The 16849-nt window shown below is 41.5% G+C and overlaps 1 protein-coding gene across 1 annotated transcript in view; it reads left to right on the top strand.

Annotated features, from left to right (window-relative positions):
- Window positions 1–16849, top strand: part of FGR (FGR proto-oncogene, Src family tyrosine kinase) — an 895442-nt gene that overhangs the window by 645354 nt on the left and 233239 nt on the right. The window contains exon 5 of the mRNA XM_075333908.1: window positions 7602–7698. Coding sequence (XP_075190023.1) covers window positions 7602–7698 — 97 coding nt within the window. The remainder of the gene's footprint in view (window positions 1–7601; window positions 7699–16849) is intronic.

Genomic DNA, 16849 nt, shown 5'->3' with positions numbered 1-16849 from the left:
TCCTAGGTGACCGTTCTCCCCCGTCGGTAGCCACTGCGCGGACGCTGTCAGACTACAGCAGCCCAGGGGAAGGGGTCAGCTCTCCTCGGAGCTCCCTGGACTCTGCTCTGAACCGGCTCACATCTGGGACCTTCACTGCTGCTCCTGTCAGAGCTTCACTTTTCTGCTCCTCACTCCTCCACACTCTGCTGCAGACTGTTTACTCCTCCTTCTCTTTTCCCTTTTGTGCCTGCCTACGCCACCTAGCAACCAGGCTCTCTTACCACACCCCTTGAGAGGAGATGGAGGCTTTTGGCCCCCTCCACTATTCCAGTGGAGGTGAAGGCTTTTCCCCCTCCTGGGATCCCCAGGGGTCCTCTCATAGGTACATGTGTGAGACCTGATCACTATGCGCCTGTGTAGTCACACCTCGGTCAGCCTTCTGGATTACCTGTATTGTACTGTCCCCAGCATGGGTGCAGTACTCAGTGGTGCCTGACCAGGTCAGGGGCGCCACACTGCCACTGGCATGCAAGAATCCTAAAAGTGTGCAGAGCATGCTTTGTGACAATTCAGAAGCCTGCAGTCACTTAGAATGACTGTAGACTTTCATCATAAAATATTAAAATTAAGCTGTGTAGCCTTATGTTAACAACGTATAATATACTCACTGTCAGGATTCAGTTCCGCTCGCTGTTTCCAGCAGTCATCACATTGCCGCACCACTCATATGCAAGTCTCATATTTAGTCATGTGACAATTAGCGTCTCTTTCTACTTCTGTTTTTTAGTGAAGATTGAGAGAGTAAAGGGTACTTTACACACAACGATATCGCTAACGATATATCGTCGGGGTCATGATGTTCGTGACGCATATCCGGCGCCGTTAGCGATATCGTTGTGTGTGACTAAAAGGAGAGACGATCAACGATCGCAAAAACGTCAAAAATCATTGATCGTTGATACGTCGCTCCTTTTCATAATATCGTTGGTGGTGCATGCCGCTGCTTGTTCATTGTTCCTGCGGCATCACACATCGCTATGTGTGACGCCACAGGAACGACGAACATCTCCTTACCTACGTCCACCGGCAATGAGAAAGGAAGGAGGTGGGCGGCATGTTCTGGCCGCTCAGCTCCGCCCCTCCTCTGCTATTGGGCGGCTGCTTAGTGACGCCACTGTGACGCCGAACGAACCTCCCCTTTAAAGGAGAGATTGTTCGGTGTCTCCAGCGACGTCGCTAAGCAGGTATGTGCATGTGACGCTGCTGTAGCGATATTATTTGCTATGGCAGCGATCACCCCATGACGAAACAGCGACGTGAGTGGGTGCTATCGCGCACGACATCGCTAGCTATCGCTAGCGATGACACAACGTGTAAAGCACCCTTTAGGCTGAAGCCACCCGAGGATTACTGCAAGTCCTTGCATGACACTCGGCTTACGCTCGCAGCACAGCGGGAGCCGAGGGTCATACGACTGTGGTCCGATCGTACGATCAGACCACAGCTACAGTGGGGAGGCACAGCGCTGCGGAGGGGAGTGCTGGAATTTTTCTCCCTCACTCCTCTATTGCCGGCTGATGTCAGATTCGCACAGCAGTCGCGGTACACTGGTGTAACGCGAGTGCAGTGCGATGTTTCTCTTGCCCCATAGACTTGAATGGGTGCAAGTGAAATAGGCTCACATTACACTCACAGCATGCTATGACTGTTTTCTTGGTTCGATTAGGGCTGAGAAAACAATTGCTTATGGGAGCGGGCACATAGAGTAATATTGGTCCAAGTAAAATGCGATTTTATCACATTCCACTCGCTCCAGTTTTTTTTTCTCCCTGTGTATGCTAGGCCTTAGGAAGAGAAGCTTGTCTGCACATAACTAAATGTGCAAATCATATATGAATGAGCGGCCACATGACGACTACCCAAACCGCGGGGCGGGGGGGGGGGGGGCGCCACACAGGATTCTTGCCCCTGGTGCCAGAAAGCCTAGATACACCTCTGTCCCAGACTACAGAGGAATGGGGGAATCTCCCCATTATAGGTTTACAGCTAGGGCCCTCTGGGACCGCACAGGTCACACATAACTAGAGTCCATGTAAAGTGGGCATCACATTTAGTGGAACAGTGCCTGTGTGATCTCATGATTGATTGCTCTCTGTGTGATCTCAGTTATGCTTTAAAAGCAGCTCCTGAAAGAAGAATAAAAAATGGAGGAAGCTCTTTCTAACTCTTTTACTTTTAGGATGTGATTTATCAAAGCTTTTACTGCAGAATTCTGGCATAAAACAACTTTGAAAAGTCTACAGATTTTGGCACAACTCAAGGCAGCACTAAAACTTTGTGACTTTTGGGGGTTTCATGCCATTTCTGCCCAGCCTTGGCAAAGTGGGCTGAGCTAGGGGGAACAGGGGGCATGCAGACACTTCTCATCAGGGTCATGATTAGCAGCAGCATTCACTATACCAGAAATTTTACTCCAGCAGGGACTGGAGTAGGATTGTGGTGTGGTGCAAATAGTAGTGTACACCATTTGTCCGACAGTCCTGAATCATTGAGAGTTGTGTACCTCTTTATAAAACAGAAGCATCTGACTCCAGCCCATCTCCTCATCTGTTGTGAACAAGGCCTGAATTGATAAATTGGGGCAATAGTCTTCTAGAGTTCTGAAAAAAACAGCTAAATTCAAATTATGAGTTTATAGAACATTCTCTTTCCATCGAGGTAAATGAGATGGGTAAACACCAAGAATCGCTGAATTGACTGATACTTTTTATCATAAGTTGCTTATACAGTCATATGAAAAAGTTTGGGCACCCCTATTAATGTTAACCTTTTTTCTTTATAACAATTTGGGTTTTTGCAACAGCTATTTCAGTTTCATATATCTAATAACTGATGGACTCAGTAATATTTCTGGATTGAAATGAGGTTTATTGTACTAACAGAAAATGTGCAATCCGCATTTAAACAAAATTTGACTGGTGCAAAAGTATGGGCACCTAAACATAAAAGTGACATTGATATTTTGTAGATCCTCCTTTTGCAAAAATAACAGCCTCTAGTAGCTTCCTGTAGCTTTTAATGATTTCCTGGATCCTGGATGAAGGTATATTAAACCATTCCTGTTTACAAAACAATTCCAGTTCAGTTAAGTTTGATGATCGCCGAGCATGGACAGCACGCTTCAAATTATCCCACAGATGTTCAATGATATTCAGGTCTGGGGACTGGGATGTCCATTCCAGAACATTGTAATTGTTCCTCTGCATGAATGCCTGAGTAGATTTGGAGCGGTGTTTTCGATCATTGTCTTGCTGAAATATCCATCCCCTGCGTAACTTCAACTTCCTCACTGATTCTTGCACATTATTGTCAAGAATCTGCTGATACTGAGTTGAATCCATGCGACCCTCAACTTTAACAAGATTCCCGGTGCCGGCATTGGCCACACAGCCCCAAAGCATGATGGAACCTCCACCAAATTTTACTGTGGGTAGCAAGTGCTTTTCTTGGAATGCCGTGTTTTTTTGCCTCCATGCATAATGCCTTTTTGTATGACCAAACAACTCAATCTTTGTTTCATCAGTCCACAGGACCTTCTTCCAAAATGTAACTAGATTGTCCAAATGTGCTTTTGCATACCTCAGGCGACTGTTTGTGCCGTGCTTGCAGAAATGGCTTCTTTCGCAGCACTTTCCCATACAGCTTCTCCTTGTGCAAAGTGCACTGTATTGTTGACCGATGCACATTGACACCATCTGCAGCAAGATGATGCTGCAGGTCTTTGGAGGTGGTCTGTGGATTGTCCTTGACTGTTCTCACTATTCATCTTCTCTGCTTTTCTGATATTTTTCTTGGCCTGCCACTTCTGGGCTTAAAAAGAACTGTACCTGTGTTCTTCCATTTCCTTACTATGTTCCTCACAGTGGAAACTGACAGTTTAAATCTCTGAGACAACTTTTTGTATCCTTGCCCTGAACAACTATGTTGAATAATCTTTGTTTTCAGATCATTTGAGAGTTGTTTTGGTTAGCCCATGATGCCACTCTTCATAGGAGATTCAAATAGGAAAGCAACTTGCAAGTGGCCACCTTAAATACCTTTTCTCATGATTGGATACACCTGCCTATGAAGTTCAAAGCTCAATGAGGTTGCAAAACCAATTTAGTGCTTTAGTAAGTCTGTAAAAAGTAGTTAGGAGTGTTCAAATCAAGAAATTGATAAGGGTGCCCATACTTTTGCACCGGTCAAATTTTGTTTAAATGCGGATTGCACACTTTCTGTTAGTACAATAAACCTCATTTCAATCCAGAAATATTACTGAGTCCATCAGTTATTAGATATATGAAACTGAAATAGCTGTTGAAAAAACCCAAATTGTTATAAAGAAAAAAGGTTAACGGGTGGCCAAACTTTTTCATATGACTGTATGTGGCATTTTTGTTGTTACTGTTCTCCAGCAGGGCTGTGATTTTATTTTTTTCTGAAACTAAAATTATTATTTTCATCTTGCTCAATTGTCAACAACGAGGCAAACTTATGAAACTCCTAGATCATAGGTCTAGAGGGTTTAGGGGACGTCTAAAAAGTAGATTTTATCAGCTGGGTAATAGAAGCGGCAAATTTCTGGCAAGAGCCTTGCACCCACGAAATTCTAACACACACATCCCTTACATCATGAACTCGAGTGGGAGTAAAAAATTACACAGTATCCAAGACAAATTAGCAGAATTTCGTAAGTACTATGAGGACTTGTATAATATTGAAGAGGGGGGGTCTGGAAATGGAAGAAGAAACGACATTCGGGCATACTTGGATCTCCATGGGCTTCCCCCGATACCACATGAGGAATTAGAGGGTTTTGTGGAGGATTTTACATTGGAGGAGGTGAATGAGGTGGTAGCTTGCCTGAAAAGAGGGAAGTGTCCAAGACCAGATGGGTTCCTGGGGTGTTCTATAAAAAATTCTCTGAACCTCTTAATCCGCTGTTCCTTTCAGTCTGTAATTCCATATCTAGAGGCGAAGCTTTCGCAATACAGTCGCTGATGGCACACATATTGGTTATTCCCAAACCAGGTAAAGATGCTTGTCTATACAGCAATTATAGACCAATATCGCTCATGAATGTTGACATTAAAATGTATTCTAAACTAATGGCGAATAGGTTAAAACACATTCTCCCAGGTATTATTAATCATGATCAAGTGGGCTTCGTGCTAGCCAGAGAGGCAAAGGATAATACCCTGAGGACTATTTCTCTAATAGACAGAGCTAGCAGGAGAGGGCATCCCATGTGCATCCTGTCGGTAGATGCCGAAAAGGCGTTCGACAGGGTGCACTGGTGATTCATGTTCTTGGCCCTGGAAAGGATGGGTCTGGGGGAACGTATGTTGAGTAGAGTAAAAGCTTTATATACGGTACCGACTGCCAGAGTAAAGATTAACGGGGCCGTATCGGAGCCGCCTGAAATCTGAAATGGCACGAGACAGGGGTGTCCCCTTTCGCCTCTACTTTACATCATCACTATGGAATATTTGGCAGTGACCCTAAGAGATAATCCCTCAATTAAGGGTGTTAGAATGGCATCCAGTGAGCACAAATTCGCACTCTTCGCAGATGATTCCCTCCTTTATATTACTTCACCATTATTCTCCATACCTAGCATTCTGGCAGAAATGAAAACATTTGCCTCCTTAAGTAACTTTAAAATAAATAACCACAAATCAGAGATGTTGGATGTTTCTCCCCCTTCTTCTCTAAGGACTCAGCTCCAGTCCTCGCTCCCCTTTAAATGGAAAAGAGACTCCCTTACATACCTAGGTATTCAGATAATGGCAGACCCAGCCCAGCTTTACTCACTAAACTATATACGCATTCTCATGCAAAGCAAATAGAAATAGACTTCAAAAAATGGAACAAGCTACAGCTTAATTGGTTCGGTCGGATCAACGCAGTAAAAATGGACTCGCTGCCGAAACTGTTATACTAATTTCAAACCATATCACTTAAATTGCCAGCCTCCTTCGACTAAAAACTATGAGAACGCAATTTGTGTGGGCTCACAAACACGCTCGTTTATCATACAACATTTAAAGTAGACCCCGAGATGCAGGCGGGACGGGTCTTCCAGACATCCGCCTTTATAGCTTTGCTTCTCTGGGAGCTTGTGTCTTGGACCTTTTTCACTCAGGGGATCAGAAGAGATGGGTAGAGGCGGAGACGGGCTTGTCTCCCTTGGACCCTATAGCCATGATTTGGGGGAGAGGGGCGTCGGGTGGAGATCCTGGGTCTCTTTCCTTCATTGTCAAGCAGCTTGCGACCTTTGTCTCTAGAGGAGTTTCAGAATGAGGTCTTACCTCTGTTCCTGGGCCGCTCACCCCGGTCTTTGACAACCCGGACTTCACAGCAACACTTAAGACACACACATTTCTCCACAAGGTCAGGAGGGAGTATCCAGTTGTTCATGATTTCGTGACCAATAATGGGATCAGGCCACTGACTTGTCTTTATTTAGACAAGGATGTCCCAGAGGGTTCCTGGTTTTTTTATGCACAATTAAAATGTTTTATTAATTCCTTAAACAGGAAAACTAACATATATAGAACGCTGACATCTTTTGAAACACTATGTTTAAAGAGGAAGACAATAGCACACTCAGTCTCAGTTTTGTGCGACCTATTTGGAATCCACAAATGTGGGGTTGCGGGCCTGCTGGGATATGTTAGGAGATGGAAGTCGGAGTGGGGCTGTTCTTTTCACAGAAAGAACTTGGGAAGATGTTCCTTCTGGTAAGTATGGTAAGTAATCAATGAGCGCAGTATCCCAGGATAGGAGCTATAAGGTGATGATTCGGTAGTATAAGAGGCTGGCCGCGATCCATGCGGTGTTTCCCTCTGTTCCGGACACGTGCTGGAGGTGCGGCTTGGAGAGTGGTACGTTCACACATATTTGGTGGTCATGCGCAGGAGTGTGACGCTTCTGGGATGATGTGATCTATCTACACAATAAGCTGTCGATTAGACAAGTGTAACCCTCTAAGGAGTTGACGTTGCTTTCTCTGGGAGACGTTTCGTTGGCGGGCTTTAAGAGAGGCCTGCTGAGACATCTGCTTACAGTGGCTAGGAATTTGATCCCTAGACACTGGAGACAAGCAGAGGCCCCATCTAAAGTGCATCTGATAGCAGAACTTAACAATATATGCAGGATGGAGACCCTGGTAGAGTAAGATGAGATGTCGGACCAGGTGAGCATGACCCCTCCTTCCCTTTCCCCTTCCTTCTCTTGTGATCCTATTCTTACCCATGTAATACCTTTTATTTTCTGCTTCTTATTTCTTCCTCTGTATACGTATTATCTGGATTTACATCCTTTTTCTTTCTAGGTTTCTCTTCTATGGTTCTTTAAAACTAACTCTTTAATAATAAAACTGAATTACGGTTGTGGATAGTTGAAATATTCACTTAATGAAAAGTTTATTAGAAATGCGATTTGTAATACCAAATGTGATTTGACAAAGAATGTTTGTGATTTGACTGTACTTGATTTCAATAAAAACTGATTTTACCAAAATTATTATTTTCTTTTATACCCTGAAGTAATAATTCTCTTCCATCTATTCTTAGGCGCAACAACCTTCATTGCGTTGTATGACTATGAAGCTCGGACAGAAGATGACCTCACTTTTGTAAAGGGAGATAAATTTCACATTATCAACAACACGTATGTAAACTAAATATATTCTAACTAAGAAAACAATCATAATATAATATGGATGTTACAAGTGTAATTATTGGAAGATTTGTCACATTAGGAGTGTATCTAGATATATTAGTTAGAGATCCCCACCAATCCTGAGAATGACAGGTCCAGTGTCTCCAGTATGAATTGAGCAGTAGTGAGCATGTGAGACCAACACTATTATGCCCAGTGAATTCAGCAGGGGCTAGAGATGCTCACTACCCATCCATTCAAACAAGGGACTTTGGAATTCCAATTCTTGTGGTTGGTGGTGGTTTTAGCAGTCGAACCTACAGTATCATACATTTAACCTATCTTGAGGATAGATAATAAATAATTAATATATGTTATTTAATGTAACAACCTCCATAAGCATTAAATAATACCAATTACATCCCTAAGTTCAAATATAAAGAAAAAAAATAATGTAATTATTTGGAAATTTCTTATAGCCATATATTATTCACAACATAACATATAACACAGATCAGAAGGTGAAAGTTAGACATTTTTCCAATTTATTAGAAAAAAAATAACTCGTTTAGAAATTGATGTTTGCAACAGATCTCAAAACAGTTGTGTTAGGGCTATATCTGCCATTGTGTAGCATCACCTCTGCAATGTCTGGGAAGTGAGGAGACCAATTGCTGGGGTTTGGGGGGGGGATGTTCTTCCCCTCTTGTATAATGTTGGATTTTAGCTGCTCGAGGGTCCTGGGTCTTCTTTACTGGATGTTTTCTACTGGTAAAAGGTCTGGACTGCAGGCAGCCAGTTCATTATTGGACCTGTTCTTCTGTGAAGCCATGTTGTTGTGTTGGATTCAATATGTGGTTTACCATTGTTTTGCTGAAATAAATAAGGCATTCCCTAAATAGATGTTGTCTGGATTGGAGGATTTGATGTTCTAAATCCTCAATATACGCTGTGTGCAGAATTATTAAGCAAGTTGTATTTTTGAGGATTTTTTTTATTATTCATCAACAACTATGTTCTCAATCAACCCAAAAGACTCATAAATATCAAAGCTTCATATTTTTGGAAGTTGGAGTGGGATTTTTTTTTAGATTTGGCGGATATCTTAGGTGGATATCTGTTTGTGCAGGTAACTATTACTGTGCAGAATTATTAGGCAACTTAATAAAAACCAAATATATTCCCATCTCACTTGTTTATTTTCACCAGGTAAACCAATATAACTGAACAAAATTTAGAAATAAACATTTCTGACATGCAAAAACAAAACCTAAAAAAATTAGTGACCACTGTAGCCACCTTTCTTTATGATGACACTCAATAGCCTACCATCCATAGATTCTGTCAGTTGCTTGATCTGTTTATGATCAACATTGCGTGCAGCAGCCACCACAGCCTCCCAGACACTGTTCCGAGAGGTGTACTGTTTTCCCTCCCTGTAGATCTTACATTTTATGAGGGACCACAGGTTCTCTATGGGGTTCAGATCAGGTGAACAAGGGGGCCATGTCATTATTTTTTCATCTTTTAGACCTTTACTGGCCAGCCACGCTGTGGAGTAGTTGGTGCATGTGATGGAACATTGTCCTGCATGAAAATCATGTTTTTCTTGAACGATACCGACTTCTTCCTGTACCACTGCTTGAAGAAGTTGTCTTCCAGAAACCGGCAGTAGGTCTGGGAGTTGAGCTTCACTCCATCCTCAATCCGAAAAGGTCCCACAAGTTCATCTTTGATGATACCAGCCCATATCAGTACCTTGCTGGTGTCTGAGTCAGAGTGGAGCTCTCTGCCATTTACTGATCCAGCCTCTGGCCCATCTATCTGGCCCATCAAGAGTCACTCTTCACATCAGTCCATAAAACCTTTGAAAAATCAGTCTTTAGATAATTCTTGGCCTAGTCTTGATATTTTATCTTATGTTTCTTGTTCAAAGGTGGTCGTTTTTCAGCATTCCTTACCTTGGCCATGTCCCTGAGTATGGCACACCTTGTGCTTTTTGATACTCCAGTAACAGCTCTGAAATATGGCCAAACTGGTGGCAAATGTTATCTTGGCAGCTTCACGCTTGATTTTCCTCAATTTATGGGCAGTTATTTTGCGCCTTTTTTGCCAAACACGCTTTTTGTGACCCTGTTGGCTATTTGCCATGAAGCGCTTGATTGTACGGTGATCATGTTTCAAATGTTTGGCAATTTCAAGACTGCTGCATCCCTCTGCAAAACATCTCACAATTTTGGACTTTTTAGAGCCGGTCAAATCTCTCTTCTGACCCATTTTGCCAAAGGAAAGGAAGTTGTCTAATAATTAAGCACACCTTATATAGGGTGTTGATGTCATTACACCACACCCCTCCTCATTACAGACATGCACATCACCTGATTTACTTAATTGGTAGTTGGCTCTCAAGCCTATACAGCTTGGAGTAGGACAACATGTATAAAAATTATCATGATCAAAATACTCATTTGCCTAATAATTCTGCACACAGTGTAAAGCTCACCTTTGATATTGACTTTCATTATATATAAGCTGCTCATGTCATAGGCATTTATACAACCCCATGTCATAAGAGATGCCGGCTTTTTAACTGTGCACTGGTAAAAAGCTGGATGGTCCTTCTCGCATTTGTGTTCACAACAACTGGCATCCTTGATTGCCATTAAAAAAACATTCATCTGTACACAGAATAGTTTTTCATTTTGCCTGAGTCTATTTTAAAAGGGACCTTTCACCAACATTTTCATGTTGAAATGGACATGATTAGTGATGGGCGGACTGCAGATACACGGGATCGGCGGGTCCAACCGGGTTTAGAAAAAAAAAAACAGATCGGGCCCAGAATTGATCCTGAATATCAGGCTGGGCACTGGTCCTCATATAAGTTTATGGGGACCAGAATCTGGAGCTTTAAAATGAATGTAAAAGGGATAGGGGGATTGGAGCAAAAGCGCATTATACTTACAGCCGCACAGGAGACTCGGTAACGCTATTTCCAGGGCCGCTCATTATCCCTCATTCATATGCAAGCCTTTCTCCGCCCAATGGCAGTCCCTGCATCTCTGATTGGTTGCAGTCAGATGCGTCCCCACAGTGATATGCCATGTCTAACTGCTTTCAATCAGAGACACTGTGTGTGGGCCTCTAATGGTGTAAAAATAAATAATTAAAAAATTGGCTTAGGGTCCCTCCATTTTAAGATACCCAGCACAGATAAAGCATATGGCTAAAAACTGCAGCCCCCAGCCATGTGCTTATCTTGGCTGTGTATCAAAATAAAAGGAACCGCATGCGTCTTTTTTTAAATAATTTAAATAAGTATTTAAAAAAACGTCGTGTGGTTCACCCCAAATTTTCATACCCAGCCTTGATAAAGCTGACAGTTGGGGGCTGGGATTCTCAGGCAGGGGAGACAAATGCATATTGGGCCCACCAGCCTAAAAATACAGAAAAAGAAATTTTCAACTCACCTGTAGCCTGGGCTGTGGAATCCAGCAATTGCACGGTATCCACCGGCAGGTCCCAGCCGGTAATGCAGAGGTAAGAAGTTGAAGGAAGGATCCGGCACAAAAAAACTCCTTATAGTAAAAACATTGTAGCCTTTATTTTAAACGTTAAAAACAAACATGTAGTGGAGACCCAAGATTGTATTTATAACGGGGGAGCTTTACGCGTTTCGGACTTGAATAAAAACAAAAAAGTCCTTAGTCATAAGTGCCCCGTCTGCAACACAAGACTACTAAAATAGACTAACCCATCAGTCGGACACTGGGGAGGGGCGGAAGCAACATAATTGCATGGGAAAAACAGGTGAAGAAAAGAAGCTCACATTAAATCGAATCACATTATTATACATAAGTATACACATATGTATATATATATATATATATATATATATATGCATGCATACACATGCACGCATGCACACAAGTGACTCATTAGATTTTATAAGATGCAAGGCCATCCACATGGATGTAAATAATGTGAATATGAACAATAAGAGAAATAAAAATAAGTCCAGATTATATTATGCTAATAGCACATGATTATAAGAATAAATAGATCAATATGAATAGATGACTGTTCACAGAGAATGGAATAAATTGCTCACGGAAAAAAGAAAAAAAAAAAAAACCACAGCCTTTTTTATATCTTTCAAAAATAGGTAAATGTGCATACATATTCAGGGATATTCCGAAAAAATGTACCGTTTGGGCCATCAGGGTATCTAGAATTGGGTTTTGGTAGCCATTATACCTCAGAGAAAGAAAAAAGAAAAGAAAAAAAATAACCTTTTTTATGTTATTCAAAAATAGGTAAAAGTGTATATATATTCAGGAATATTCCTAAACCTAAAAGATGTACCGTAGATCTGATCGGTCGTTTGGGCCATCAGGGTATCTAGAATTGGGTGTTGATATCCATTTTGCCTCAAAAAAAAAAAAACAACCTTTTTTATATTTTTTTCAAAAATAGGTAAATGTGTATATATATCTTCAGGGATATTCCTATAAAATGTACCGTAGATCTGATCGGTAGTTTAGGCCATCAGGGTATCTAGAATTGAGTTTTAATATCCATTTTGCCTCAGCAAGAAGGAGAGCCTGGAACCAGTTCCCACCTCGGGGGGGTCGAGGTATGTATTCAATACCAGTAACTATCAATGACGAAAAATCTGCTGAATGATTTTCAATAAAATGCCTAGTTATCCCAGAAAGGGAACGTTTTTTGACTAGTGTGGCATAGCTTAATGAGGCAGGGTCAGACGCTGTTAGGGGTTTCTCTTTGTCTCATGGCCAGTGTGAACATGGTCTCACAAGTTCCATGTATACCATCTCATACTCCGGCTCACTTTTTTGTTTTTATGTAGTTTTTTTTGTATTCAGTACAAACAGGGAGTGGCCCCCTTCTCAGCGAGCTGGACATTTCATTCTGTGAATCCCCCTGACTGTGTGTGTCCTGTTGGGACCCGGTCGCTCTCAGCCCTTAGCCACATTGAGGCCTATTTTAGACCCATGGTAAGGTTTTAATATTAGAGAGTGTAGGTACTATCCCAACTGGGTACCCCTTGACATTTGGTGGGATAGCTTTATGCTTTTTTTGATCAAAAACAGTGTTTACTAAGTACCCCATGTTTATATGCACTATGCTTTTATTTAGTTACAGCAGGGTATGTTTTCACAATATTTTCCTTGGTTTCTCTACGGCTTCTATTCGCAGTAATGGAAGAAGCCCTGTTCAATATTTGGTCTGAGTAGCCCCTCTTTCTGAGCCTGCTCCTGATAAAACTGGCTTCTCTGTGGTGTGAGACTTCAGACGAGCATAGCCTCTTAGCCCGTAGAAACTGCCCCACAGGTAGGTTCTGTAAAGTGTGGGGCATGTGGCAACTCTCAGCATGTAGGGAAGTGTTACCACTTATGGGTTTCCTATACAAGATAGAATTGATGCATCCAGTTATGGGATCGCCAGACAAGCTGATGTCCAAAAAGGGCGCAGTTTCTTCATGATGATTCACTGTGAATCTTAAATTCAAGTTGTTGTCATTAAAGTAAGTATCAATAGCCCTTACGGCCTCCTGGGGGGAAACAAAATCACCCATCTCGCATATTAAGAGCTGGTCATCAATATACCTTGCGTACCATATAATGGACTTTAGAAGGGGATTATCATCAACATAGATATATCGTTCCTCCCAGTAGGCCATATAGATTTTGGCCAGTGCACACGAGAAACTAGCGCCCATAGGACACCCTGTAATCTGGAGATAAAAAACCCCATTGAACTGGAAAAAATTATGCGTCAAAAGAAAGCCTGTCGCCATAAGGATGAATTCCTTACAAACATCACTGAATGAACTATATCTTTCTAGATGGTAACTGAGAGCTTGCAGGGCTTCCTGGTGTGGTATACTAGGGTATAACGATACCACATCACTCGTCACCCAGAAGGAATTTTTCATCCAAGTCATTTTGTCTAGGTTTTGTAAAAGGCTCTTTGTGTCCCTAATATAGCCTGTGGTACGTGTCATAAGTGATTGGATATGGTGGTCCAACCAGTCACTCAGGTTACTGGTTAGGGAGCCCGTACTGGCAACTATAGGTCTTAGTGGAGGGGGGAAAACCCCCTTATGAATCTTGGGCAAACCCTGGAAAATAGGACAAACCGGAGTATCAACAAATAGGTATTCCTGGACTCTTTTATTACAGATCCCCCATTCAAAGCCGTGTGTCAAGAGAACCTGTAGGGTGGAAGAAAAGTCTAATGTCGGGTCACAAGTCAGCCGTCTGTAGGTGGAAGCATCACTCAAGATGGAATTAATTTCTCATATAATGAGTTGTCCAATACCACCACAGAACCACCTTTGTCAGCCCCACGGATGATTATACGGTTATTTTCCTTCAATAACCTCAGGGCATTCCTCTCTAAAGGTGATAAATTATCCTGGGTTTGAGATTTCATAGAAAGGACTCCTCTGATTTCAGATTCGATGAGGTCTTGGAACATGTCCATAACTGGTGCCCTGGAAGCAACCGGGTAAAAACTCGGATTTTTCGTAACAAAAGGGGAGGGCTCAGAAACGTTCATGCCAGTATGACTCAATTCATGTAATTGTAAAATGGAAATCTGTTCCCTCAGACCTAAATACATCAGAACCTGGGAAGAGTTTACTGTAGGAGCATCAGATGGTTCATGCTCATTAATGTCCGTATGGGAAGCATCAAAAAAGTGCCTTTTTACTGTCAAATTCCTGATGAATTTGTTGACATCCTTGAGGGTTTGGAAGAGGCTAGCTCTATTTTTAGGGGCAAAGTTCAGTCCTCTCTGCAAGATGTTAATTTGTGCCGAACTCAGTATGCTAGCAGACAGGTTCAGCACTGGAATATCCAGGGAATTCTGGCAGGTTAGTTCCTCCAATATTTGCGCCCCCTGGAGCGTAGAGGATATCTCTCTTCCCTTATGGTTATGTTTCCTGCCCCCTCTCCGGGGCTTACGTCTTTTGATTGCAAGTTTTTTGAGCAGCGAGATGTATAACTTTCTCTACTGGATTCATATGATCCAATGCTTCCATCAGTAGAATCATTATCGGTGGATGAAAAATATACTGTTTTCCCACCTTGCATATGCTGATTACGTTTTTTGAGAATAAATCTAGTTCTCAAAGCCGTGTGCCAGGTATAGACCTGTTTGGACTCATAATCTCTGATGTCCCTGCGGTATTTGTTTTGTTTTAGATCTGCAATGCTGGATTCCACCTTCTCAATGGTGTTTCTGAGTCTCATATTTAATTTTTCAAAGTCTGATGGATCATAAGTTCTTGTTAAGTATGTATGAACATCTTTGATTTTAGCATCCAAGTCCTGGATGCGTTTAAGTTCTTCTTTAATAATTAGATCCATTAGTTTTAAAGAGCATGTGGAAAGCACTGAATTCCACTCCTCCATGAACTGGTCAGAAAAAACGTGAATGGGGATCTTCTTAATCCTAAGACCCCTAGGGATCATGTCCTTCTCCGTATATTTTTTGAGAGTCATTGAATCCCACCACGTTTTAAGGCGTTGTATGGACAATTTCTCTAAGTCCCAAAATGTATGAATATCCTCATTCGGGGCATTATTATCCTGTGTAGGACGTGGGGGTGGATGCTCTGAAAAGACATTATCAAGTCTCTTTATCCGTTCCTCACTATCCAGAAAAGCAGAAGTATCCATTGTTGTGAGTTCAAAAAATCTACGTAGTCCGTGAAGATAAATATACAAAAATATAGATCATCTGGGTCTCCACAAAACATATATAGGTCTGTGATCGTACAATTTCAACGCAAGTTGCAACAATATGGATGCGTTAGAATTAAATTGTGTGTAACGATATAAGCGATATATATGATCCTTTGTTTGGCAATAGGGAGCACGAAAATGGGACAATAATCTGGATAGAGAAAAAGAAATTTTCAGCTCACCTGTAGCCTGGGCTGTGGAATCCAGCAAGTGCACGGTATCCACCGGCAGGTCCCAGCCGGTAATGCAGAGGTAAGAAGTTGAAGGAAGGATCCGGCACAAAAAAACTCCTTATAGTAAAAACATCGTAGCCTTTATTTTAAACGTTAAAAACCAACATGTAGTGGAGACCAAAGATTGTATTTATGACGGGGGAGCTTTACGCGTTTCGGACTTGAATAAAAACAAAAAAGTCCTTAGTCATAAGTGCCCCGTCTGCAACACAAGACTACTAAAATAGACTAACCCATCAGTCGGACACTGGGGAGGGGCGGAAGCAACATAATTGCATGGGAAAAACAGGTGAAGAAAAGAAGCTCACATTAAATCGAATCACATTATTATATATAAGTATACACATATGTATATATATATGCATGCACACACATGCACGCATGCACACGTACATGCACACAAGTGACTCATTAGATTTTATAAGATGCAAGGCCATCCACATGGATGTAAATAATGTGAATATGAACAATAACAGAAATAAAAATAAGTCCAGATTATATTATGCTAATAGCACATGATTATAAGAATAAATAGATCAATATGAATAGATGACTGTTCACAGAGAATGGAATAAATTGGTCACGGAAAAAAGAAAAAAAAAAAAACACAACCTTTTTTATATCTTTCAAAAATAGGTAAATGTGCATACATATTCAGGGATATTCCTAAAAAATGTACCGTTTGGGCCATCAGGGTATCTAGAATTGGGTTTTGGTATCCATTATACCTCAGAGAAAGAAAAAAGAAAAGAAAAAAAACAACCTTTTTTATGTTATTCAAAAATAGGTAAAAGTGTATATATATTCAGGAATATTCCTAAACCTAAAAGATGTACCGTAGATCTGATCGGTCGTTTGGGCCATCAGGGTATCTAGAATTGGGTGTTGATATCCATTTTGCCTCAAAAAAAAAAAAACAACCTTTTTTATATTTTTTTCAAAAATAGGTAAATGTGTATATATATCTTCAGGGATATTCCTAAAAAATGTACCGTAGATCTGATCGGTAGTTTAGGCCATCAGGGTATCTAGAATTGAGTTTTAATATCCATTTTGCCTCAGCAAGAAGGAGAGCCTGGAACCAGTTCCCACCTCGGGGGGGTCGAGGTATGTATTCAATACCAGTAACTATCAATGACGAAAAATCTGTTG

Source organism: Anomaloglossus baeobatrachus, chromosome 2 (genome assembly GCF_048569485.1).
Source record: "Anomaloglossus baeobatrachus isolate aAnoBae1 chromosome 2, aAnoBae1.hap1, whole genome shotgun sequence".
In the NCBI taxonomy this organism is placed as follows: domain Eukaryota; kingdom Metazoa; phylum Chordata; class Amphibia; order Anura; family Aromobatidae; genus Anomaloglossus; species Anomaloglossus baeobatrachus.
The sequence above is the reverse complement of the archived record's forward strand: the minus strand, read 5'-3'. Positions and strand labels throughout refer to the sequence as shown.